Raw genomic sequence first — 25298 nt, forward strand, 5'->3', positions numbered from 1 at the left:
TTTTTTCATTTAAATATGTCTTGCACCTCTCTGGCACATTGTGTACTTTTTGCTTTATGTCTAAAGTCTTATGCCTTTCACCTACCAAGGGAAGTCTGTATGGGAATGATTAGAGTTAGGGCTATTCCAAGGTATGGGTTTTTTTAATGATAGCAAACGTATCAGAATGCTGCCTTATAGCAAAGGCAGAGACACGTGTGGTTTGCATGGGTGTCAGAGTTGAGCACTATCTCATTAAGTTCTGGATAAAATTATCTTTTCCCTGTGGGTCTGAATCCACTGGTTCTCAGAGACTATTTTAAATCAACCTTCCTGACAAAAGCTAATAGCACATTGCAGTTTTTAGGTCTCTCTTTGGAGTGCTTCTGCTGATTAAAATTGAAAATGTCAGCAGAAGCACTCCAATATTCTTTAAGGAGAATATTTGGAATACTGATTTCAAAATCAGTCTAAGCCTAGAATCCAGCCCCATGGTTCATGGATTTATTTTTAAAATTGATATATGCATACCTCTTCTCCATTACAATGGGGGTCTTCACCTTGATCATATTGGACACACTAACCTCTACAGTCCTGTGCGGGCATTACAAGTGCCCATGTTAGGAACAGCTCTTTGGAGTCCCTAAGTCACATGCTCTTTTGTGGCTCTTGTTACAGGGAATTTCAGAAAACTTCCATGAACTCTATCTTAAAGAACTATTCTGGTAGAGCATAAAAAAGTTAAAATTAAGTGCAATAGGAAGCCTGTCAGGTGATAAGTGAGTAGTCCTCAAGCACACTGGTATTCACCACTCTTGCAGCTATATGTACTGAATATAATCTGCACCAACAAGACATTCTTGTGAAATTCACATAGGACATCTTCATGTTATGTTATCCATTCAAAAGACAAACTATGGTAGACAATTCAAACATAATATTTAAAGTTTCAATACAGGTTTTTCCCCCCTGTCACAGGTTCTTTTAGAAGTATCCAAATTCAGGGGACTCTCAAAACCCCAGAAGGCCAATACAAGTGTCCTTGGTTTTTAAGCAACCCATCCACAAGCACACAAGGGATAGCGCTGACACACTTGCCAGGCCTATCGCTGCTCCTCTTAGTAGTAGAAGCCTTCCACTGTCTCTGAGCCTTAGACTATTTCCAGTGGGTCTATACAGAGTAACAGAAACTACCTCCCCTCTCACTCCAAGAATAACACCCCTCACACCCAGATGCTTTTATGCTGGGTTTTTATGGCTACTTGTTGCTGAGCAGCAGAGCTGAGTAGGGAGAAGTCTTAAGGGGGGGGCACCATGAGCTCAGGGGCTAGCCAACTGTCAGGCAGCTTGCCTTCTTAGAATATAACTTACGATAACTATTCAAAAATCGCAAGAAATTGTATTTCCATGCATGTGTACTTAAGATCTCTAATTGGAAATACCAGAGACTGAAGCTAATCTTTATGTATGAAAATTTCTCTTACTCTAATTTGATTTTCCCACATATAGTGTGCACCTAAAAAAAGCATAAACTATTTTTTTTTTTAAAAAAAACCTAATCATTTGTGGACTTGCATCAAAGATGTGAAAATATTTATTGTTTTATGTGAAATTCCAGTGCAAATTGAAGCCCAAGTACATTGGATAGAAAAAAGACACCGGGTATTTTTGTACTTATATTTAGACCTGGTGTCTATAAATTTAACTCTTTAGTAATATTGAAGCTGTAAAATAAAAATTGCTTGTTCATCATTTAAATGCATTCATTATTGGAAAACTGTCAACATAATGCTAACGAAATATATATTTATTTGGAGAAAGAAACAAGAGAGAGAGAAATAAAATTAATATTATCATGGCAGCTTATTTCAGACTGCTTCAGTAGGCTGAAGATATAGATAAAGCCATTCTGCATTAGTTGATCAACCTTTAAAAAAGGCGTGCAACTGTGATATTGGGAGATTTCAATTATTTCAACTGACATCTGCTGGGAATCTAACTCTTGAGTCAGAGGTCCAACAAATTCTTGTCCTCTATCGTTGACAACTTTATTTGTTAGGAGGTAGACGATAAAAGTAGGGAATTTGTGACTTCCGGTGGCGACGCGACGTCGAAAGACAGCCGTTTTCGGGCTGCCCGCTCCGCAGCTGTGTTTTTCCATCGTAAACAGCGTCGATCAGCTGTTTAGATGGATTTGAAGCCCCCTCCTCGGGAGAAGAGGAGGGGGTGAGGCCCCAGGTAGGGGTTGAGCTCTCCGGGGCTGCCTGAGCTGAGAGCTTGGGCGGCTGAAGTGAGCCCCCCCGAAGCCTGGGTTGCTCCGAGCTGCGCAGCGCCTCTGCTCTGGGATTCTTGGAGCAGAGCCAGGCGTTAGCAACCACCCCTGCCAAAAGGAAATACTTTTGATTATCAAGATGCAGGCAGAGCGGTACAGGAGGTCAAGGTGAAGTGGACTCTTTATTTTTACTCTCTAGCTCAATGGATTTTATAGCTTTAAAGTGAAACTGCGTAATAAGTGAAAGTGGGGGAAGATGGCGGCTAAAGCTTCTAAAGCTCTTCGGAATGCGGGGTCTTCCCTGGTGCAAGAGACCTCACTGCAAGCTTTGCTTCCTCCTGCATCTCCCCCGGTATTGACGCTTAAGGATTTACAAGACGCTCTTGGAAAGCATGCACAACTGATGTCTGATATGATGGATGAAAAGTTGAAAAAGCTGGAGGAGAAATTGGAGGAGAAAATGGAGAAATTGGAGAAGAAGATGGAAGAGAAGCTGAGAGCAATGAGGGTGGACATCTTGTCTACGGTTGAATCCGTAGCTGAATGTGTGCTACAGCTGGATATAAAAGTGGAGGATCTCAGTCAAAAGAACTCTATATTAGAAGCAAAGGTATTAGAAAATGAAAATATAAGGGATAAAATGGACGAAGAATTGAGCCTTGTTCAGTATAATCAGATGCAGTATGCTATTAGAATTAGGGGTTTAAAGGAGAATGGTAAAGAAGATTTAAAGCAGCTGATTTCTGAGGCTCTGGAAGGGGTACTGGGCCAGTCAGCATCTGAAATTGAGGGAAATATGGACAAAGTTTTTCGTGTAAATTCATGGATTGCAAGACAGAGGAAGTTACCCAGAGATGTGGTGGTCTATTTTACAAAGAGAGTAATTAGAGATGAAGTCATTCAAGCTGCTTATGATACTAATTTGGTAGTGGCTGAGCAAGAAGTTTTGGTTTTAAAAGAGATCCCTCCGAAGATCCTAAGGAGAAGGAAAGATTTTGCATTTCTAGTACAGGAACTTAAGAAACGTGATATTAAGTTCAGATGGGAGATTCCAGTTGGGTTGGTGGCGACGTACGAAGGTAAAAGACATCGTTTGGTTACTGTGGCTCAGGCACGTGATTTTTATAGTAATGTGTTAAAAGCAACCCCCCTATCATTTTTGGAAGCTGCAAAAGGATACGGTGTGGGAAAGTTTCAAGATGTTGCAGATAGACAGACAGAGGACAATGGTGTTGGAGGGGATCAAGCTACAGTTTCATCGGTTGCTGCAGGAGGCCAGAAGATGACGCGTGCCGCCCTAAGAAGAGCGAGACGAGAGCGAGAGCAAGACCAGCAGAAAGTTATGGAATCTTCAAAGTGTGCTTACAGTGAAGATGTAGGAGGAGAGCGGTCTAAAGAAGTTTTGGGGGTCATGACAGAGGTGCTCCAAAAGTTTTGGGGCGTTAAGATTGCTGATTAAATTTTTAGATTAGAATGTCAATGGAGTAAAATTATTATAGAGGAGAAAGAAAGTTTTTTTTCTTTTTTTTAATATTTTACACAATTTAAGATTGATGTTATTTGCTTGCTAGAAAAGTATATTAGGGTTATGGACTTAAAGTATGTGTTGAACTAAGAGTGGGTATGTAAGCTCCTAATTAACAACAAGTTGTCTTAGAGATTGCCTAAATTTTTTTTTATATATACTCTTTTTATCTGAACTTTTATTTGAACTTAAGGATGATTTGGAACTGTGAGACATTTGGCGTGATACATGCAAGAACTATTTTTGATTATAGTTTAGTTTGGTTGGAGATTATTAAGATTAACAGAGATAAGCGCTTTTGGTGCGTAACTGAGAATTTGTTTGGAAATTAGAGAAAGGTGGGAGAATGCAAATAGCAGGTGAAAGTTTTTTTTTCTTTTCTTTTTTTTTGAAATTAATATGAATAAGGACTGGGATTAAGAAAATTTATTTTGAGTAAAGATCTTTTTCTGTTTTCCTCTTTTTCTTTTCTACTTTATTTGTAATATTAATATTGTTTGTACTCATTTTATATGAGCTAGAGAGAGATAGAATTTATAGTTTATTGTTGATAACATAGGGGTGTTTATGTTTGTTTTTTGATTTTATGCCCTGTATTTAGCTCTGGGAAGTCGGGGGGGGAGGAGGGAGTGGGGGAGAGGGAGAGGGGTGGGGGAGGGGGGGATTAAAGTCAAAATGTATTGTAAAACTTTTTAAATAAAAAAAAAAATTAGGGAACTTGCTATCTTGAATATAATCCTCATTAATAGGAAGGAATTAGTGGATGAAATGAAGGTGACTGGTTCCTTGAGTGATGTCATTATGTTCTTGAATTTGTGATAGCCACAAAAGAGAAACCGAGAAGAGTCAAGATCAACAAATTGGACTTTGAAGGAGGGGATTTGAGGAATATAGATGCAATAGCATAAAATCCTGAAGGAGTAAATTATCCACAAACAATTGGAAATTCTGTGAAATGGGGTACAGAAGGGTCAATCACAAACAATTTCAACAAAAGGAGAAATCTAAAAAAGCCTCTATGGGTATCTCTCTAAAACAAACAAAAAAGAATACTTTCAGAGTATACCAAGCATCAGGCTCCATAGAAAATTTATTAACTATTAGATGGACTCACAATTGGCTGTATTATCATACTCAAAGACAGCATGTTAATAACTGCACTTTAGTTTGTACAGAACTATCAAGTAGAGTACTATACAGATCTCATTCTTGTCAGTGACATGAACAGGTTGTTTAGGAATACTTACTAGGTATGTAAATTGCACAAAGCTAGAATCATTAGGTAATACTTTAGAAAAGAGGCAGAGAAGTCTTGAGCAATGGGCTAAAATTAATAGGCTGGAATTTAGTGAGAGAAATGTAATACTGTACACTTAGTTAAGAAAAATGAAAGGTACAAGTATAAGGTAGGGAAGATTTGGTTTGGCAGTAGTATATGTAAAGAAATTATGGTTGTTTATGGTTAGCACAAATTAAACATGATCAGCAGTATGGTGCAGCTAGGCAAATGTTATTTTAGAATATATTAACAGAAGCAAAGAGTCCAGATTAAGGATGTAACTTTTTCATTCTACTCTGATCTATTTATTTATTTATTTATTTATTTATTTATTTAAATTTCTATACCGCCCTATTCCCGAAGGACTCAGGGCGGTTTACAGGGCAGCATAAAATACAATATAAAAATAATATAGAATTAAAATACATTAAATTAATTAAGCCCAATTAAAACAACATTTAAAAAAGCTAAAACCCCTTCAGTCCAGGCCTGATAGATCGAAAAACCAGGTTTTCAGGTCCCGGAGAAACGAACGCAGATCGGGGGCGGTCCTAAGTTCCACGGGTAAATCATTCCAGAGGGCAGGCGCGCCCACAGAGAACGCTCTTCCCCTAGGAATAACCCGCCGGCATTCCCTAAACGGCGGTATCCTGAGAAGGCCCTCCCTGTGGGAGTGCACGGGATGAAGGGAGCTTGATGCCGGCAGCAGGTATTCCCTCAGATAACCCGGACCCAAGCCATTAAGGGCTTTATAGGTCATCACCAGCACCTTGAATCTCACCCGAAGGGCAACCGGAAGCCAATGCAGCTCACGGAGTAGAGGTGTTACATGGGAGTATCGGGAAGCCCCCATCACAACTCATGCGGCCGCATTCTGCACCAGTTGAAGCCTCTGAGTGGTCCTCAAGGGCAGCCCCATGTAGAGAGCGTTGCAGTAGTCTAAACGGGAGGTCACGAGCGCACGAGTGACTGTGCGTAGGGCATCTCGGTCCAGATAGGGTCGCAACTGGCGCACCAGGCGAACCTGGGCAAAAACCCCCCTGGTCATGGCTCCTATATGATCTTCTAAACTGAGCCGTGAATCCAGGAGGACGCCCAAGTTGCGAGCCCTATCAACGGGGGGTAACACCTCACCCCCCATAGTTAACGATGGAAAAAACTGGTTTTCCTGAGATGCCGGTATGCACAGCCACTCAGTCTTGGCAGGATTGAGTCGGAGCCTGTTTCTCCCCAATCCAGACCTGAACCGCCTCCAGGCAACGGGACATCAGGTCGAGGGCATCACTGAGTTGGTTCGGGGTAGAAAGAAAAAGTTGGGTATCATCAGCGTACTGATGATACCCCACCCCGAAGCCACGAATGATCTCACCCAGCGGCTTCATATAGATGTTGAACAGGAGGGGAGAGAGGACCGACCCCTGAGGAACTCCACAAACGAGAGGCCTCGGGGAGAACCTCTGCCCTCCCGTCAACACCGACTGCGAACGGCCCAGGAGGTAGGAGAACCACCGTAAAACAGTGCCCCCCACTCCCAACCCCCCGAGACGTCGCAGCAGGATACCATGGTCGATGGTATCAAAAGCCGCTGAGAGATCTAAAAGGACTAGGACAGAGGAGCAGCCCCTGTCCCGAGCCCGCCAGAGATCATTCATCAGCGCGACCAATGCCGTCTCCGTGCTGTACCTGGGCCTGAAACCCGATTGGTACGGGTCCAGATAATCAGTTTCCTCCAGGAACAGAGGAAGGTGATGCGCCACCACACTCTCAACAACCTTCGCCAAAAAGCTAAGGTTGGAGACCGGACGGTAGTTATTTAAAACAGCCGGGTCCAGGGCAGGCTTCTTGAGAAGGGGTCTCACCACCACCTCCTTCAAGGCGGCAGGAAAGACACCCTCACTCAAAGAGGCAGATATCACTGCCTGGAACCAGCCTCGTGTCTTCTCCCGAGCTGAATAAACCAGCCAGGAGGGGCACGGGTCCAATAAACAGGTGGTAGAGCTCAGCCTCCCCATAATCCTGTCCACCTCCTCGGGAGTCACAGGATCAAACTCAGTCCAGATAATACTACTCTCAAGACCGCCCCATCAGACTCTGCCCAGTCAGCGTCCAACCCGGTCCGAATCTGAGCAATTTTGTCCGCCAGATGCTGGCTGAACTCCTCGGCCCGCGCCTGTAAGGGCTCCTCCCTCACCTCCTGATTAAGGAGGGAACGAGTTACCCTAAACAGGGCGGCCGGGCAATTATCTGCCGCGAAGTGATTAGACTTCGCCGTCCTCATCGCCGCGAGATAAGACCTAATAAAAGATCTTAGCCGCAATCGGTCAGATTCAGATCGGCTGGATCTCCAACAGCTCTCCAGACTCCGTCTCCGACGCTTCATCTCCCGTAGCTCCATAGAAAACCATGGAGCCCAACAAGATCTGCGCCGGGTCAGGGGTCGCAAGGGTACAACACGTTCAAGTACCTCGGTGGCGGCCCTCTCCCAAGCCTCCACCAAGGCATCAGCCGGGCTGTGAGTGAGGGAGATAGTTATAGACCCAAGCACCGTCTGGAACCGTCCTGGATCCATCAGGCACCTGGGGCGGAACCATCTGGTCGGCTCTGCAGGCCAGCAGCAAGAGTAGCGTATTGGAAGACCAGCCGCAGGAGGTGATGATCGGACCACGACAGGGGGACAATATTTGGCAAGCCCCTCCCAGATCATCGAACCACTGCCCAGATAGGAAAACCAGGTCGAGAGTGTGACCCCCTCCATGGGTCGGACTCTGAATTATCTGGGTCAGGTCCATGGCCGTCATGGAGGCCATGAACTCCCAAGCTAACTCTGATGACCCGCCCAGGGATGGAAGGTTGAAATCACCCAGAACCATAAGTCTGGGAAATTCAACCACCAGCCCTGAAAGGGTGTCGAGAAGCCCAGGCAGGGCCATTGCAACACAGCTGGGTGCCAGGTATGTCAGCAACAAGCCCAAATGAACCCCAGAGCCAAACCTCAGGAGGAGTGACTCACTCCCACCAATCTGTACGACAGTGGTCTCCCGCGGATATAAGGTCTCCCGTATAACCACCGCCACACCCCCACCCCTACCCTGAGCCCGAGGCCGGTGTAGCACACAGAAACCTGGAGGGCAAAGATCAGTCAGCGGGACACCTCCCTCTGGGCCCAACCAGGTTTCTGTAATGCATGCCCCACATACAATATTTTGTGCAGTTCTGGACACCACAGTTGAAAAAGTTTTAACACTCAAAATTACTCAGGTTTTACTGAGTGTTACTCTCAGATGTGATAATCTCAGCTATAAATTTATTATGTCTAATCATCAAAAACATAAATGACAACTTCATTTGATTATTTTTTATGCAAAAAGTCCATAAGAGGCTTCTAGCCATCAATAAATAGTTTTATATTGTAGTTTATAAAATCTACAAGCTAGTACAAGGTACCCCAATGGGATCACCCATATCAGGCCTAATAGCAGAAGTAGTCATGCAACGACTCAAATCCATAACTCTAACCATAACTCTAAAATTCTGGACATGCTACATCCATGATACCTTCATCATCATCAATCGCTGCAAAATTGAAGAAACACACCACCTACTCAATACCGTATTCCCTGGGATCAAATTCACACATGAAAATAGACAACAGACTGCCATTCCCCAACATCGACATAAGGAGACTGGACAATGGAAAACTGGAAACCCGCTTCTACCGCAAACCCACACAATAGACCAGATCTTCAGCTTCACACACAACCACCCCACCACACACAAAAGAAGCTGTGTCCAGATCCTCTTCAGAAAAGCCAAGGCACACTGCAGCATCACAACACTAAGAAAAGCAGAAGAGAAATGGCTGCCTGACATCCTTCTCTATAACGTCTATCCAAAAAACTTCGTATTCCAATGCATAGCACCCAAACCACAACATACCACACAGCCAACTACCACTCAAAAACTAACTCTACCATACACAAAAGGGGTGTCAGAAATGACAGCCAGAATTCTCCAACCCCTAGGAATAGCAATAGCCCACAAACCCATAGCCACACTCCACCAGGAATTATCCTGAACCAAAGACAATATACAGAAGGATGAAAGAAATAATGTCATCTACAAAATCAACTGTAACCATTGCAACCAATTCTATGTTGGACAAATATCACATCAATTAAAAACCAGGATACATAAACACCAGCTGGCAGTCAAATGCTATGATCCCAAATCCTTAATCTCTACCCAGTTCGATTGGAGCAACACAAAAATCATCAGCCATGCTACTACCTGCCACACTTGTAGTTCATCAAAGCCTGGCACTCCACAAGTAATTTCATCAACAGACACATTGACCTACAACCAGCCTATAAATCCCTCAGAATCCAAATCAACCCCACAGCCAACCATAGACAGCATTGACCCTCAACCATCTCCCAATGACCCTGACCTGATGCAAGCTCCCCATCACAAGTCTCATTGATGACTCACACCTGACCCATCATAAGACCCATCACAAGACCCTCACTCGATAGTGTTGTGATTCAGGGTCAGCCTGTGGGTCCGGCAGCCGGGTCGGATGACTCGGATGACTCAGACGAGGGGGAGGAGGAGGGTGTCGAAGACGAACTTGCTGATGATGGCTTGGAGGCTTCGCAGAGCCCCCAGCCAGGCCCCTCTTCTCAGCTGCGCGAGCCCGACAGTGCGGATGATGATGACCCACAGCTGGCCCTGTTCAAGGACGCCCGACGCAGGAGGCAGTCAAGCAGGAGCAAGCAGAGAAAGGCTGTGGGACTCCTCGGAAGGAGGCACAGGGAGGCCACGCCCTGAACTCTAATAAAGGGAGTGTTTGGGGAAGGGCTGGTTGCTGAAAGCAACCGCTCCGTTTGAGGATCAAAGTTCCGGTATCGTGTTTCATGTTCTGTTGTTTGTTTGTGAATTAAACTTGGCAGACGTTTTCCAGCCTCAGACGTTTTCCAGCCTCTGCCGTTTGTACAGGGGTTGCCTTTCTGCAAGGCCGGTAGCAGGCTGGTACAGAACAGATAGACCCAAACCTGAAGCCCTTATAAACAGAAGAACACTGACATCCTCTAAACTCCACTGAAGATGTTACCTAGTCTGGTAATGAAACATTTGGAAACTAATCCACAAGCTTAGAGAATGAACCTTCACCCTCACTTTTATATTGTTTTTAATTATTATATTGTCTGGTTATTTTATAATGTTTCATCTGTTTGTTCATCACCCAGAGTCATATATATAAGATGTGCTATAAAAATTGGATAAATAAGATGGCAAGGACTAGTTGAAACAAGTTCAGTGAATGTATTAAGAAGATGAGAGATCTGTAAATCACCTCCTATAAAGAACAGATATAGCATTTGTTTATGCTTAGCCTAAGTGACATCTAATACCAGTTTTCAGATATCTGAATGGCTGTCACACAGAAAAGGGAATGGACTTATTCTCTATTACCCCAGAATGCAAGTCAAGAGACAGTGAGTTAAAACAAGGAAAGCACCCATTAAATCAAGATTTTTTACTTACTAGATTTTTCATCATCAATATTGCAACAGTTTCTTCTTTTAAGCCCCAAGTTAGACAGAATTTTATCAACAAATACTATGGCTTAGTTTAAGATCATGAGAAACCATGCTTTAACACCATGAGAAATTATGTTTTTTCTTTGTCTAGGGGTTAAGGCACCAGGCTAGAAAGCAGGACACTGTGAGTTGAATTCCCATCTTAACATGAAAACTAGCTGGGTGACATTGAGCCAGTCATTCTCTTAGCCCAACACATCACACAGGTTGTTGTTGATGGAAATATAGGAAGAGGCAGGTGTGTTGGATATGTTCACCACGTTATTTGTAAAAATAATAAAGGTGAATATTTATTATTTATTTTATTTATTTATTTTTGGGACTTATATGCCACCCTATCTCCCGAAGGACTCAGGGCGGCTAGCAACAATAAAAACAACAATACAAAAGTTAAAAGAAATTAAATAAACAGCCCCAATAAATAAGTTAAACTAAACAATTAAAAATTAAAACATTTTAAAAACTATGTCGTCAGTCCAGGTCAGCCTGATGAAAAAGGAAAGTTTTAAGGCCGCGGTGAAAGGACCAGAGATCCGGGGCCATCCGGAGCTCAAGGGGGAGTTGGTTCCACAGGGCTGGCGCTCCCACAGAGAAGGCCCTCCCCCTGGGGGTCACCAGCCAACATTGTCTAGCCAACGGCACCCTGAGGAGGCCCTCTCTGTGTGAGCGCACTGGGCGATGGGAAGTCGTTCCCGGCAGCAGACGGTCCTGCAAATATCCCGGGCCTAGGTCATGTAGGGCTTTAAAGGTAAGTACCAGCACCTTAAATCTCACCCGGAAGACAACCGGTAACCAATGCAGCTCACGCAGGAGGGGTGTAATATGGGAGTATCGGGATGCTCCCATCACTACCCGCGCGGCCGCATTCTGCACCAGTTGGAGCCTCCGGGTGGTCTTCAAGGGCAGCCCCGTGTAGACAGCATTGCAGTAATCTATCCGGGAGGTAACGAGTGCATGAGTGACCGTACGTAGGGCATCTCGGTCCAGATAGGGGTGCAACTGGCGCACCAGGCGAACCTGGGCAAATGCCCCCCTGGCCACGACTCCAATATGATCTTCAAAACTGAGTCGTGAGTCCAGGAGGACGCCTAAATTGCGTGCCCTATCAACAAGTGGCATGATGGCATAAGTGGCCAAGTGGCCTAGTGTTGAAGAAGGTTAAGAATTCAATTCTAGGCAGCAGCAGTTATCTCCTACAGCATAAATAAATAAAAAAATACCTGCTGCAAAATCCACATGGTGTCAGGTAGGGCATATGGCCAGTAAATGCTCACCTCCATCCAGCTGCCCCAACTACCCTAAATGAAGGGATTACAGGGTCGTAAAAAGGGAATTTTAATAAAGGTGAGAAATAAATAAAATTGTGAAATAAACCACAATTTATTTATTTACTATTTAGTTATTAGATAAATCAATCAATACTGATTTCCTCCAGGAGCTCAAGGTGATATACATACTGTTACATCCTACTTTTTTTTTCTCACAACAACCAACCTGTGAATTAGGTTGGGCTGAGAGAGACTGACTGGTCCAATGTTACACACTGAGCTTCAATAGTAAGGAACTCCTGGTCCTACTTCTAGTGTAACCATTATTCCATACTGGAATTATTCATTATACTAAGGTACAATCTAAGGTTTATGAGGCAAAAAGGAATACAACATGTTAAAGAGAAAACAAAAATATGGCTTAGTGCAATATATGCTCAAGCAACATAGAAGAGAAAAAGACAAAGGAAAAAGCATGATGACAGACCGTATTAAACTTCAATTACGTGTAATACATCTTCTCCTAGCCTTCAGTCTGCATACACCAACCTGTTCTCTAGGTAGAGTTATATGATAGGAAGAAGAGGGAGAGAACAAAGGGAAGTTCCTTTGTGTTTGCTCTTAGAAATATTGAAGGAGCCCATGATTAAAAAGTCATTAGATTAACTGCCTAAATAAATTCTTGAATTATGAACTTAGACAGAAAATAAAAGCAGATATAATTTAAATAAAAATCATGATTTAAATCACTAGTTGGAAATGTATTTATTTGCCAAAAAGAATCTGTGACTTTAATTTGTAGTCAGAATGTATTCTCCTTCTTTGCTACAGTCTGATTTCATATTCTTCGGAATTCAGAGACAATTTCCTTTTTAAAACATACATAAAATATGAAGAAATTAGTCATTTTTCCCATTAATTTTTATCTAAAAAAATGAAATATGATCTTAGTACAAATCGAGCAGATACATTGTGAAGTCATTAGGAGTTAAGTCAGCCCTACTTCAGCTAATTGTTGTGGATGTTTGGAAAAGAAATTCTGTCATTATGTGCTAGGAGAACCACCACAACTGATCTTTAATTCTGTGCTTTAGAAGTAGTCAGTTACCAGGTCTGTTAACTTACTGTAGCTCTCAATACCTTATTAACAAAAAGCTCACTTAGAAATTATATCCTTGATTATACTTTTAAATTAGATCCATTTTTTTTACAAAATATTGAAATAAAAAATTAAAGTATTATGTCAACTTAAAATCAGTTTAAATTAAAATACATTATTTTTTTAAAATTAATCATTGATTTTTATGTCTGGCAAGAAATGTTCTTTCTTATCATTTAAAAGTTTAGCTTACAATAGGAAACATTGAGGACTGATATGATAATGGTCTACAAAATCTAAAATAGTATAACTTGCAAGTACTTAAAATTTTTAAAAATGAGATTCAGGTTGTGTGTAACAAAAATATTTGAAAATAAGAGCTGTCTTATTCTTATTCTAGTCTGCCTAGAACAGTGATGGATTTCTCTGATTGGATGTTTTGCAAAAGAATCTAAATATCTAAATGTTAGAGAAGGACCAGCAGATTCCTATGCTGAACAGGGAGGAGGTAGTGTTGGACTAAAGCCTACCAATTCAATTCTATAATGCAGAGGTCCCCAACCTTTTGGGCACCAGGGACCGGTTATATGGAGAGAGGTTTTTCTGCGGACCAGAGAGGGTGTGGTTTAATGTGCTGCCTGCATCTTGCGGATGGGGCTTTCCTTGTTTGTGCAGACCAGTTGCTGGCATGCTGTGGCCCAGTACTGTTTCATGGACCAGGGGTTGGGGACCCCTGCTATAAAGGACTAAAGCCTAGGTAAAGGAGGTTTTTAAATGAAAAGTAGATGCCTTTTCTGTAACTGTTGACTATTGGAAATAATTTTTATGCAGATCTATGCATTTGAAACTCACTGGATATTGGCTCGTTATCAAGTCATTAATGAGCTAATAGCATATCTTCTCTTTTGTAGTAAAGCCCCTGGACTTACACTGTTGCTATGTTTTATCTTCATAGATTTCACCATGGTAACTATTTGAAACCACATTCCATTGAAATATCAATCAGGACAATGCAATATCCTTGGAAAAAGTGGTTGCAGCAGCATAGACAGCTACTTCACACAAATAGTACATTTTTAACAACTATTATGTCACTTCAGTGATCAGATTAAAGTCATTATTTTAGTGAAAAGTTTTCTAAACTCACCCCCCATAATAGCCTACTCTTGGTTAAATTATTAATCGTAAGTCGATTTCTAATGAAAATTAACAAGGAAATGCAATCAATATCAATATGATTAAGCTACCCAGAGTTGCTTTAATAGTAAAATGGGTGGCATATAAATGTATTAATTTAAAAAAAAAGCTTTACAGAAGATAGAGGTCTTTTTCTTTTGTTAAGCATGAACATAAATCAGTTCAGTTATTTTCTGGCCTAGCTGTTTTGGTGATGAGGTAAAACAAAAATCTGTATCTCTGATGATAAAAAAATATAATAAGGAAGACTATAATGGTTTTTACTTTACCCAATTTTAGAACTAGTTCCTGATTACGGTTAGTGACTTTTCAAGAATACTATCACTTACAAATTAGTCTTTCTGAGGTTTCCTTTGCATACACAAAGACGGTTTTATCTCAGCTATCTCTGAAGTCTATGTCAAATGAATAAGTTACACGGACATCTTTTCAGAATCAAAGGAATGAGAAGTTCATGATGATTTCAGAAACAAAGCAATAAAATTAAACTACAATTTTCTTCATTACTCCACCTTTCTCCTCATCCAAAGAAAAATACTTATCTGTGACTGATGATATATCAACATTTAATTACAATAATTAAGTACAGGTTTTAAATGTTGTTTTGCTTTGAAGAAAGTGGCTTTTTAATACACATTTGTCTTGAAAAGACAAATACAATCTAATATTATAACCGTAATAACAATTTAAAATAAGACTGAAAATAAATAAACATTATGTATTTATTGCCAGAGTATGAATTTTCAGATCACAGTCCAAATTTGCATGTACCAGTATGTATCTAAGGCACGGAATAAGTCAGAACAAACATATATGTCTTTTTCTTCTAAAACAAAAACTTATCCTTTGTGCTCTCTTTTAATGCAAGTGCATGTTTTAAATGTGCTTCATTTCAATCTTTAAAACAGAATTAAACTGAATTCAACTCCATGTATTCTATATTCCCCCCTCCCCCTTTCTTTTCAGGTTAGCAGTTTATTTCTGCATTAATCACCCTGACAGAAGCAAGGCAACTCAATTTTCTGCTTCTGTAGGTAGGCACATCACTTTCTGTACAGCACTAGGCATGAAAAGGGCTGCAGCTAAGCTTTGGTTACTGGTGTAATTGAAATGCTATCCACACTATAGGGTGCATTAAAGTCAGATAACGGCAGTTCCTGTGGCCAATTTAAGTAGCTTGACTTCCCTGGGAAAAAAAATTGCCTGACAGATAAGGCAGACAAACTGGCTAATTCTCCAACCATGTCTCTCATTGTGATACTAGAAAAATGAGAAAAAAATGAATCACAGAACCACAAAATCAATTGACCCTCGGGTAGCTCATCAGGCAGTGAGCCTGATAAACCTAAAAGCTTTGTTAATGTCTGCCTGCCTGTATCCCACAGATAGAGCACTTTGTAAATGAACCTGCTTTGATAAATATATTAAGGAAAGCTGTGAATAAAGGCAGAGACTTCTCATTTGTAAATACAACTCTGCTACATGGAATTAGAATGATAAAATGGAGTTCCATGTAATTAAGTTTGTATAAGGTCTGAAATCCGTGCAAATACTTTTCCTGAATTTTGAAAGAGAACTGTCAGTTCAATTAATCTGAACATCACCCCAAGAATGTACTGAACAAAATTAAGCTGCTGATAAAACCTGGGCCAGTATTTTGATAAGTAATTCCTATATCATTTCTTGGCCACTGTGATCATTTTATTTAATCCTCTACCCCACCCCCCTTCCTTAGTTATATACTAAGCCGTGTACAAAAGACGGATGGTTCACATACTACCATATCAAAAACAAAAATGGTAGAATTTCTTTGCCTATGTAAAATATCAAAGTGAATATATTCCTATAAAGGATCATATAGGCTGAAATCTAAATCTGTATTCAACTCCGGAACAAAGAAATCTACTTAACAATTGATAGCATAAGATTTTCAAAACTATATGATTTTTCAGGTGTTTTCCCATGAAATAACATTTATAGGATTTGAACAGTTGCTGGAGATTTTGAAAAGAGAATGATCTTGAAAAGATCATTTATACCTGTTAGCTTTAGCTCTCTGTAAGTATTGTTTCAGGCTTAAGAGAAACCTGACATTTAGTTGCATTGGTGCAGAAATAAAAAAGAATAGCACTTCAGCCATGGAAGTAAATATATTGTTTTAGAGTAACTTACCAGTTGTTTACTTGTAGAATTGTAAGTCCTGTGTCTTGGGCTAACTGTTTCTTCTGCTCCTCTGAAGGATACGGATGCTAATAAAAAGAAATGTTTTAAAAATGAATGAGAACTTAAGAAAGATAATGCTTTAAAAATGAAAGCATCTTTGCTGTGTACAGATTTAATGTAACTTCAGATTATCACTTACATTCATTGACTTATTACATACACTCCTAAATCATCCTTCAAATTTGCCTGTGCTGTGAAGCATTATCAGATGGGCACAACAATCAAACAGTCTACATGTCATATATAAAATAGAAAAGCATATATTTGAAATCTACTGCCAATTCCTGGGTTCAGATATTGCAGTAAAGCATGCTTTCCTTTATACACTTTACTCATTAAACCACAATTAGCTAACTACATACAATGCAACGTTTTTAAATATTTATAAAATACAGTGACTAGATTCATACACATTAAGCTAAAACCAAAGAAACCATATTATAAGAAAGATCCTGGATCTTTAACATGATACTTCTTGTGAAACCTATCAAATGATTTTAATAACAATAATAATATACCACAAAGCAAGTCAGAACAATTTGTAAAGCACAATTTGTAAAGTCCAGTGTCTGAATCAGCAGATCAAAGACATGAAACAGCCACTATCCTAAGGATACTTAGGATTTTGTATAAGCTTCAGAGCCAAGCCTCACTGATAAGATTTGATGATCTGTGGTTAAGTGTGGATCTCGATACAAATCACTCCTAAGCAAAATGCACTGCTGAATTATATGCACAGGCCCTAGCATACAACTTTTACTTTATTGTATATGAATATCTTGCGATTGATAAAATGCATGGTTAGCATGGTGACAGTGTCTACATCGTGTTCTCAACATTCCACAAGGGCTCATTGGTGCAAAAAGTTTGGAACTTTGCTTGTAGGTCCTGTGTAAATCAGTCAATCTAGGAGGACAATCTGCTTTTCAGATTTGTATTATCATAATTTATTTATGTACCCCTTATCACATTGATGCCACTTACAATTGTACACTAGAGCTACATGTTTAGTATGCATTTATCTTCCCATCTGACAAAGGAAAATATTTCAGAGAAACCACCATAGGCCAAGAATCTTAAATTCAAAATAGGTTAAGGTCTAAACTCCTGAAAAGATTTCTCAGTACTAACTGGATGGATGGATGGATGGATGGATGGACACATGGTTGATAATTTTGAAAACTTGCTATTTTTCATTGCAAATCAATACTGGATTACAGCCTGACCCAAGGAAGGTCATAAAAGTAGTAGTAAATTTTTTAAAAACATTTAGAAAAGCATTAAGAAATGGATTTCCAAATATGTATTTTCACCAAAAATATTTCTACCTTGTCTATGGTAAGGTGTTCTATATTTTAACTTGAAAAGTTATATTCAGTTCCTCTTCTTAGGAATCATGATAGTCAACTCCCCTGCAATATGTTGATACAGAATATATAGGATGAGGAGTAAGCTATTTATAATCATAAAATCTACACTGGAATCCTTCTAAAAGTACTGCACTGAAACTGCATAATATTATAGGCCATAAATCTATTCCCACCCTTGATATGGTTCACAGATTTGTAAGTATCTCAAGGAATTTGCCTAGGACATAATGGAGCTGTGTCCTCTTCTTCCTTAACCCTCAAAGTTTGATCCTTATCTAGGGGTGACTGAAACATAAGCAGTGCAATGTGCCCAGGAATTATTTCAAGGAGATTTTCTGGATGGAAATAAAGTATATTTGCATTGCTGTTTACCTGGCAGTATTTTCAATTAGTCAAGGTCAGAAGAAATTGGTAGAAAGTATTTGAGGGGCTGCCACAATGATGAGGGGGTCAAACTATTTTCCAAAGCACCTGAAGGCAAGACAAGAAACAATGGATGGAAACTAATCAGGGAGAGAAGCAACCTAGAACTAAGGAGAAATTTCCTAACAGTGAGAACAATTAACCAGTGGAATGGCTTGCCTTCAGAAGTTGTGGGTACCCCAACATTGTAGGCTTCCAAGCAGAGACTGGACAGCCATTTATTTGAAATGGTATAGGATCTCCTCCTTGACCAGGGGGCTAGACTTGAAGACCTCCAAGATGCCTTCCAACTCTGTTTTTCTGTTATTAGAATACTTTTTCATGCTGGATAGAAATTATGGATTTTTAAGTCCAATGGTTCTGGAACACACTGGACTGGATAATGATATTGGAAACAATGAATTCAGTTGATGATTTATGAACATACAGTATTGCACTAATGGTTTAATGAGTTTCAGAACGCTTTGCATTTATAAAATATTTAGTGATTAAGTATTCTCAGGATTTTAATATGGCACACAAAATTTAAATAAATATATCCCAACAAAACAGTTAAGAACTGGTTTACATAATGCTATGCCATAAGGTAGATATGAAGTTAGCTATTATGCTTTAATATTATATGTGAACCAGGTTTGTATGGGTTACAATAAACCATAGCTAAATACCAATATGGTGTAATGGAAATGACATTATACTAGGACTGAATGACTACAATTTGAGTCATTTTATTTGTCAGCATAACATACATCATACAATTGTTTTGGGAAAAATCAGAGGGAATACCATGGATACTATATTACAGGAAGGTAGGGAATACATCTAAAATGTCTTAATATTACATGTAATATTCCAAAGAATATTAAGGAAATACAACAGTATCCCCCTTGAACACTTGTTAAAATATTTTCTAAACAGAAAAATTCCACAGTTTCCAGAATTGTGCATTCACAATTCCTCAGCATAGTTGATTTCAAGGAGTCACCATCAAGAGAGCCTTGTTCTTTATCTCATTGGTCAAGGTTATATATTGTAGATAGTTAGATAGCAGACCCCTTAGGCAAATCTTGATCAATGTCTGATTCAGCAATGTCTGATGACTAAAACAGAACATATTTAATAGTAATTGCTTGCTGAGTTACATTACTCATCACTAATTTTTCCATGATAAGAGAATAAAAGAGCAAAAATAAATTAAAATATTTGCATAAATAAACCTAATTTTTTTATCTTGCCTTATTTTTGAGATCTTTTTAGAATGATTTCATCAATAAAACACTGAGATTTAGTTGAAATAAGCATTAATATTAAATATTCCTTATATTAAATACATATTTATTTTTTCAATATACCTGTCTCAAGTACAGAATACCTAATTTTATTTTTTTTAATATCATTTGATATCATAACTAACATAAAAATTGGAGCTGTTTTCTTTCAACAGTACTGATCTTTTTTATCATGCAAATATATGCTAACAATATACCTATACAAATCCTGTTAGGTGCCAAATGACTCAATTGTTAAAAACTACAGCCTGGGATTACTTTTATAAAAGTATTTTGCAGCCCCATTTTAAAATGTTCTTACTATATTAACATCACGAATAGTGTCATGGCAAGCTAAACAATATAGCTCTTCAGAAAAAGGGTTAAGTAGATGTGAATGAATACAGAAATAAGGCTTTTAATATTCTGAAAATATTAACAAAGAAGAATGATAACGTTGAGTTAATGTGGGTTAAGGATGAAATGAAAATAAATTTTTCTGATTGCTAAGTGTTGACACTTTTTTGGCTAGTTCCTCAAGTATTTTTTTAAGCTCTGTAATTATAGAAGGCTTTTCCCTTCCTTCCCCTCTTGCTTTTGAGACCATATTAGTAATGACCCTTTCACTGCTTCAAAAACCACTAATAGTCTGCAGCATAGGAAAGAAAAATGAACAGGATAAATTGGAATCCACAGTCAGTAATTTGCATCATATGAGGCTGCTTTGGCCACTCACTCATTCCTGGCCATCAATCCTTTGCTGTCAGGTGCTGCACTCTGCCACCATGATAAATACTCCTCCTAACACTCTGATTCCTCCAAACAATGTAATTGTCCTCTATTTTCCTCTTGGTAATGGAGATAATGAATGACTGCACAAACAAGAAGGATTGCTCATCACAGACACAGGGCTTGTTTCAAGCTGGAAATCCTTCAGTACAAATTTTAATTGACTGAAATAAATGTGGAAGAAATACTTTATTTCTGCAAGATGATTTAATTTCATTTAGGGGGCTACTTTCTTCTAAAGAAATATCTTCTAGAAATACTGAATACAAATACTGTGCATGAAACAGCTGAGGAATATTGTTCTTCAAAAGATTATTAAATCACAAGACCATCTGTAAATAGAACTAATACTTTAACACTGGAATTAACATTATTTTTTAAAAAATGTAATTAAATATTGATGGTCTACAGCAGACATGTCAAACACAAGGCCCGGGGGCCGGATCCGGCCCGCAAAGTGGTTTCATGTGGCCCATGAAGCCATCCTGGAAACAGTGAGGGAACGGCCCCCACTGCCTTGGCCCTGGCCCAGAGACCCTCCTTCTGCCAGAGACCCTCAGATCTGTCCCACTCCTGCCCAGGCCCCCATAGGCACCCTTGATGCGAACGATGTAGAGCTGGCCATGCCCACCCAGTAGGCCATACACACTCTAGCCACGCCCACCCAGTAGGCCACGCCCACCCTGGCCATACCCACCCGGCCCCCTGAGGGCAACTGCAATGCTGATGCGGCCCTCAATGAAATTGAGTTTGACACCCCTGGTCTATAGTAAAATCAGGGAATCCTAACTCTTTTAATAGTACTTACAAGTGACTCTTTAGTGCCAGACTAACAAATATGTAGATGAATATTACACTCAGTGGTATTTATCAAACTCAGCGAGGCAGCAGGGTAGCTCAGCTGGGCTTATTGGCTGGAAAGGTTTGGGCCAGATTTGAGATGAGCTCTGTGCAATGGAGTGACCTCCCATCCTCGCCTCAGCTCTTGCCAACCTAGCAGTTTGAAAGCATGCAAATGCAAGTAGACAAATAGGTACCATTATGGCAGAAAGGTAACAACATTCCGTGACATCATGCTGGCCACATGACCACAGAAATGTCTTCAGACAGTGATGGCTCAATGGTCTTAAAACAGAAATAAGCACCACCCCGTAGAGTCGGCAATGACTAGCGGAATAAAATCCACAGTGACTTCTCTTTATTAAACTCAGCAGAAAACCATGATATCAGGAAAAGCTGTCAATTAGCTATGTTGAGCTAGTGTATATACCTGGATATATATATTAAGGGCGTAGTCTGATGTTAGTAAATCTGTAGAAACTGCTTAAGTCACACTGGGAAAACTGACCTTCCTGTCTTTGAGTGGGATAAATACTGCACCGCAGATCAATGTAAAGTAAAGATGAGCTAATTGTAGAAGTCACCCTACACAAATGCCCTTTGATTCTCAATTAAGAATGATAAAAAAAATATAACAACTTTAGCTGGTATTTATTCTTTTCTTCCCTTTAAAAATCAGTGATGGTATGGCATTTTAAAGATAGGTTGTTTATCTGAAAGTGTTTTGGCAGGTTGCCATTGTAGCTCTGAAATTAAATAAAAAATGTGAAAACAATCACATTTTAAGTAGTTTTGATCACAGCAATATGTTTTAGATTAATTTATAAATATGAGTACATTTAATACTAACATAAAGTTTACAGAAGTTAGTCAATCACATGCTTGCCTACACTTTATTAGAGCAGACATGATATTGAAATAATAAACATGGAAGGCTTTCAATTTTTTTCTGATCTCTTATTACTAAATGTCTAACTAGCTCAGTTTTAAAATAAACTCCGCAATACTTATTCTTTGAAACTACAAAGAAACTATAAGGCATAATTGGTTGTCCCTTTTCGTACTGTCTGACTAAAGCTATCATTTAGTCTATACCAGGGCTTTTCAACCAGTGGTATGGGTACCACCTGTGGTACATTGGCACCTGGCAGGTGATACACAGCCATCCTAGAAAAGTGGTAGTGGGAGAGGGGGATGAGCTGAAATGGTGGTAGCACCGCACAGGCCTGAGCGAGAGATGGCTGGAGCTGCAGGGTTGTCAGGGCTCAGCGGAAGTGCCATGATCAGTGCTTCTTCGGGGCTATCAGGGTTCAGCAGAAGCGCCAGGATCAGTGGCAGGCTCCAGTTGGAGCTCGGCTGATCCTGACGCTTCTGCTGAGCCCAGAAGAAACACCGATCAACTGTAATGTTGCAGCATCTCCAGGGTCTTGTGATTTACATTCAGACTGATTCATATTTATGACGGTCACAGTGTCCCAGGGTCATGTGAAGTGACCAAAACCTGCTACAACCACCTAGCAAATGGGGGGGGGAATAAAAACCAACCCCACCCCACCCCCGCTGCCAATTCTCAACAGAAATGCTCACAACAATGAAAACCTCGGACAGGAGGAAGAGTGCTGCTGGGCAGGCAGGCAGGTGTCTTGCTCAGCTGTGGCTTGGGGGGCACTTTTTTCAGTGCCATTGTAACTTCAAACAGTCACTAAGCGAACTGTTGTAAGTCGAGGACTACCTGTACTTCATCACTTTTTTCCTTTTTTTTTTGGTCATCAAGTTTTTGACACCTTGCTAGGCGACTGGTGGCACTCGGATGTTGCCATATCCTAAAAGTGGTACAATGGGTGAAAAGGTTGAAAAACCCTGGTCTATACATTACTAATTGACAGCCATTGGTCATTTCCTCATCTTTATAGTGGGTAAATATTCTTATATGATTACACAGTAATGTGGTGGTGACAAGATATGGTGGTATATTACAAGATACGATTGAAACCACTTTGTGTTTCCAAGTCACTACCAAGCAAGTGACATTACTAGTGTGGTGCTACAGCATATGCAATGGTTTTATATGGACAAACTGATTAAGCATTAAATAGGCTTAAAAATATTTTCACAGGTCATCGCAAAGGTCCCCTTTCAAAAGGCAACTACTGGACTGTTTTTTTCCTTAAGGAAGAAGATATTTTGCTTTAATTAATCTCATTGGATGAGAAGTGAAACCTCTTCTTCCTCAAGGAAAAAACATAGTCCAGTTGCCTTTCGAAAAACACTTGTGAAACAACCATCACTTGGAAGACTGAGAATCTCCATAGATATTTTCATAGGCGTAATAACGTACCAATGTTTTAGTCACTCCTCAAATCAGCCATCATATTCTTCAATCCTAAACCCTGCCTGGAAGTATCTTATCAGTATCTCAAGCTTCTCTTTGGGAAAAATTCATACTAAAAGTCCTTAATGTATCAGAATAATAAAACAAAAAGATTGGTCTCCGCTAATTAGATTGTCTTCTGCTGTTGCAGCAGCACTGCCAGTGAGGCAGGAAGTTGCAGAGAAAGGCAACATCCATCAACCGAAGAGCTACGCCAGCCTTTGCATAGCATATCAAGAGCTTCAGTCCAAAAGTAGTTAAAGCTGGAAAGTGCTTTGAGAAAAGTTTAGGGGGCCTAAAGGGGTGAATCCCACTTTGATCTTTATACCCTACTCCACTTTTTTTAAAAAATGTAAATAGAGCTGGGCTTTTTCTTCCACATTTAGAAAAGGATTAAAGGCTACTAAAAGGATGTTGACAGACCTCGTTAACTGCCAGGCTTTGATTCTTGCATCTCTGCCATAGAGAAGGATCAATGAAATGGAGAAAAGTCTCAACGCACAAATAACTGTCACATATGAATGTAGCACAACATTCCCAAATCAATTTATAACCTACTGTCACAGAAGTAATTGGAGAAAACTGGGGTGGAAAGAATAAGTTTTGCAAAACTTATATGATACTCTCAAGCATAGAGAGAACGATGTGGCAGATTTAACTAAAGGCTATACCCCAAATAGCCACAGGCAAATAGGTCTCATTATCATTTTAACTCTTCACAGCACCCTGGCGTGATTTTATGTCAGAGAAATTTCAATAGCAAAAAGATTCAGCTGGTCAAAGGTGATCAGGGCATTGGGCTACAATTTGTTCTAGGGTGGAGACCTAGTGCAAACATCAGTGGTAGCTCTGCCAAGGATGAGGCTGGCCCTCCTGCCTTTTCATATAAAAATCCTCAGTGTGGTTATAAGACAAACACAGTTTAAAAGGTTTAAATACAATAGATTAGTGGAAAGTTTTAAAATGTGTATATACTAGAAAGAAATCAATAATGTGATAAGCCAAGTTTTAAGCATGCCGAAGACTACAGAAAAGCTTCCAAGACTTAGAATGCATATAAAGCTCATTTCACAACTGAGATCATGACAAAAGTTCCTTTGTAAATCTTAATGAAGGGGCTGATTCATATGAGATACAACAATTCTAAGCTTTAAAAGACTTCCAAAATTGATAACCAGGTCTCCAAATTATGCCTGGAAACAGTTTACATGGATCTCAAGAGATAATTGGAAATATAATCTTCCCCCCATTCTGTGGTATGGTCCATGTAATTAATTGCTAGCTGCATATTGACACTGTTTTAGTCTGTTTCATTTATAAGTTACTTTCAGTGTAGATATTTATCTAATATTTTGTATATAATATTTCACATGAGATTAGTTTATTTGGTTATAAACAGGCAATATTCAGTAAGAGACACAAAAAAGAGCGGTCAAAAATCAAAACAAAAGTAAGCAATTATTATTTTTAGTAAAGTTTTAAATTCAAATTAGTTTGGATTGCTATTTCCATTTTTCCTGAAAAAGTTAACTTTTTTCATCAAACAGTAACTGAAAAAATATTGATGGTTATTGGAAATCCCTATACTGCACTTACTATTGGCTGCATTATCAGAAATATCAGGCTAAAAGTAGGTCTGGGACAGCTGTATCTCTTTTAGGGACAAAACAATTTGCCATACTGTCGCTGTCATAATCTGCTCTGCTTTTCTTGAGAAAGACAGGGAAGGAGAGCGGTCTTCTGATTCCAAATTCAGGCTCAATGGATCTCACCATGGCTTCTGTCTATTGTTAAG

The 25298-nt window shown here is 39.7% G+C and overlaps 1 protein-coding gene across 5 annotated transcripts in view; it reads right to left on the minus strand.

Moving 5' to 3' along the window:
• MEIS2 (Meis homeobox 2) overlaps positions 1-25298 on the minus strand; it is a 249119-nt gene that overhangs the window by 67045 nt on the left and 156776 nt on the right. For all 5 annotated transcript variants that reach the window (XM_081313424.1, XM_081313422.1, XM_081313420.1 and 2 more), the window contains exon 9: positions 16392-16468. In XM_081313424.1, coding sequence (XP_081169550.1) covers positions 16392-16468 — 77 coding nt within the window. The remainder of the gene's footprint in view (positions 1-16391; positions 16469-25298) is intronic.

Source organism: Vipera berus (genome assembly GCF_964194415.1).
Source record: "Vipera berus genome assembly, chromosome: 1".
In the NCBI taxonomy this organism is placed as follows: Eukaryota; Metazoa; Chordata; class Lepidosauria; order Squamata; family Viperidae; genus Vipera; species Vipera berus.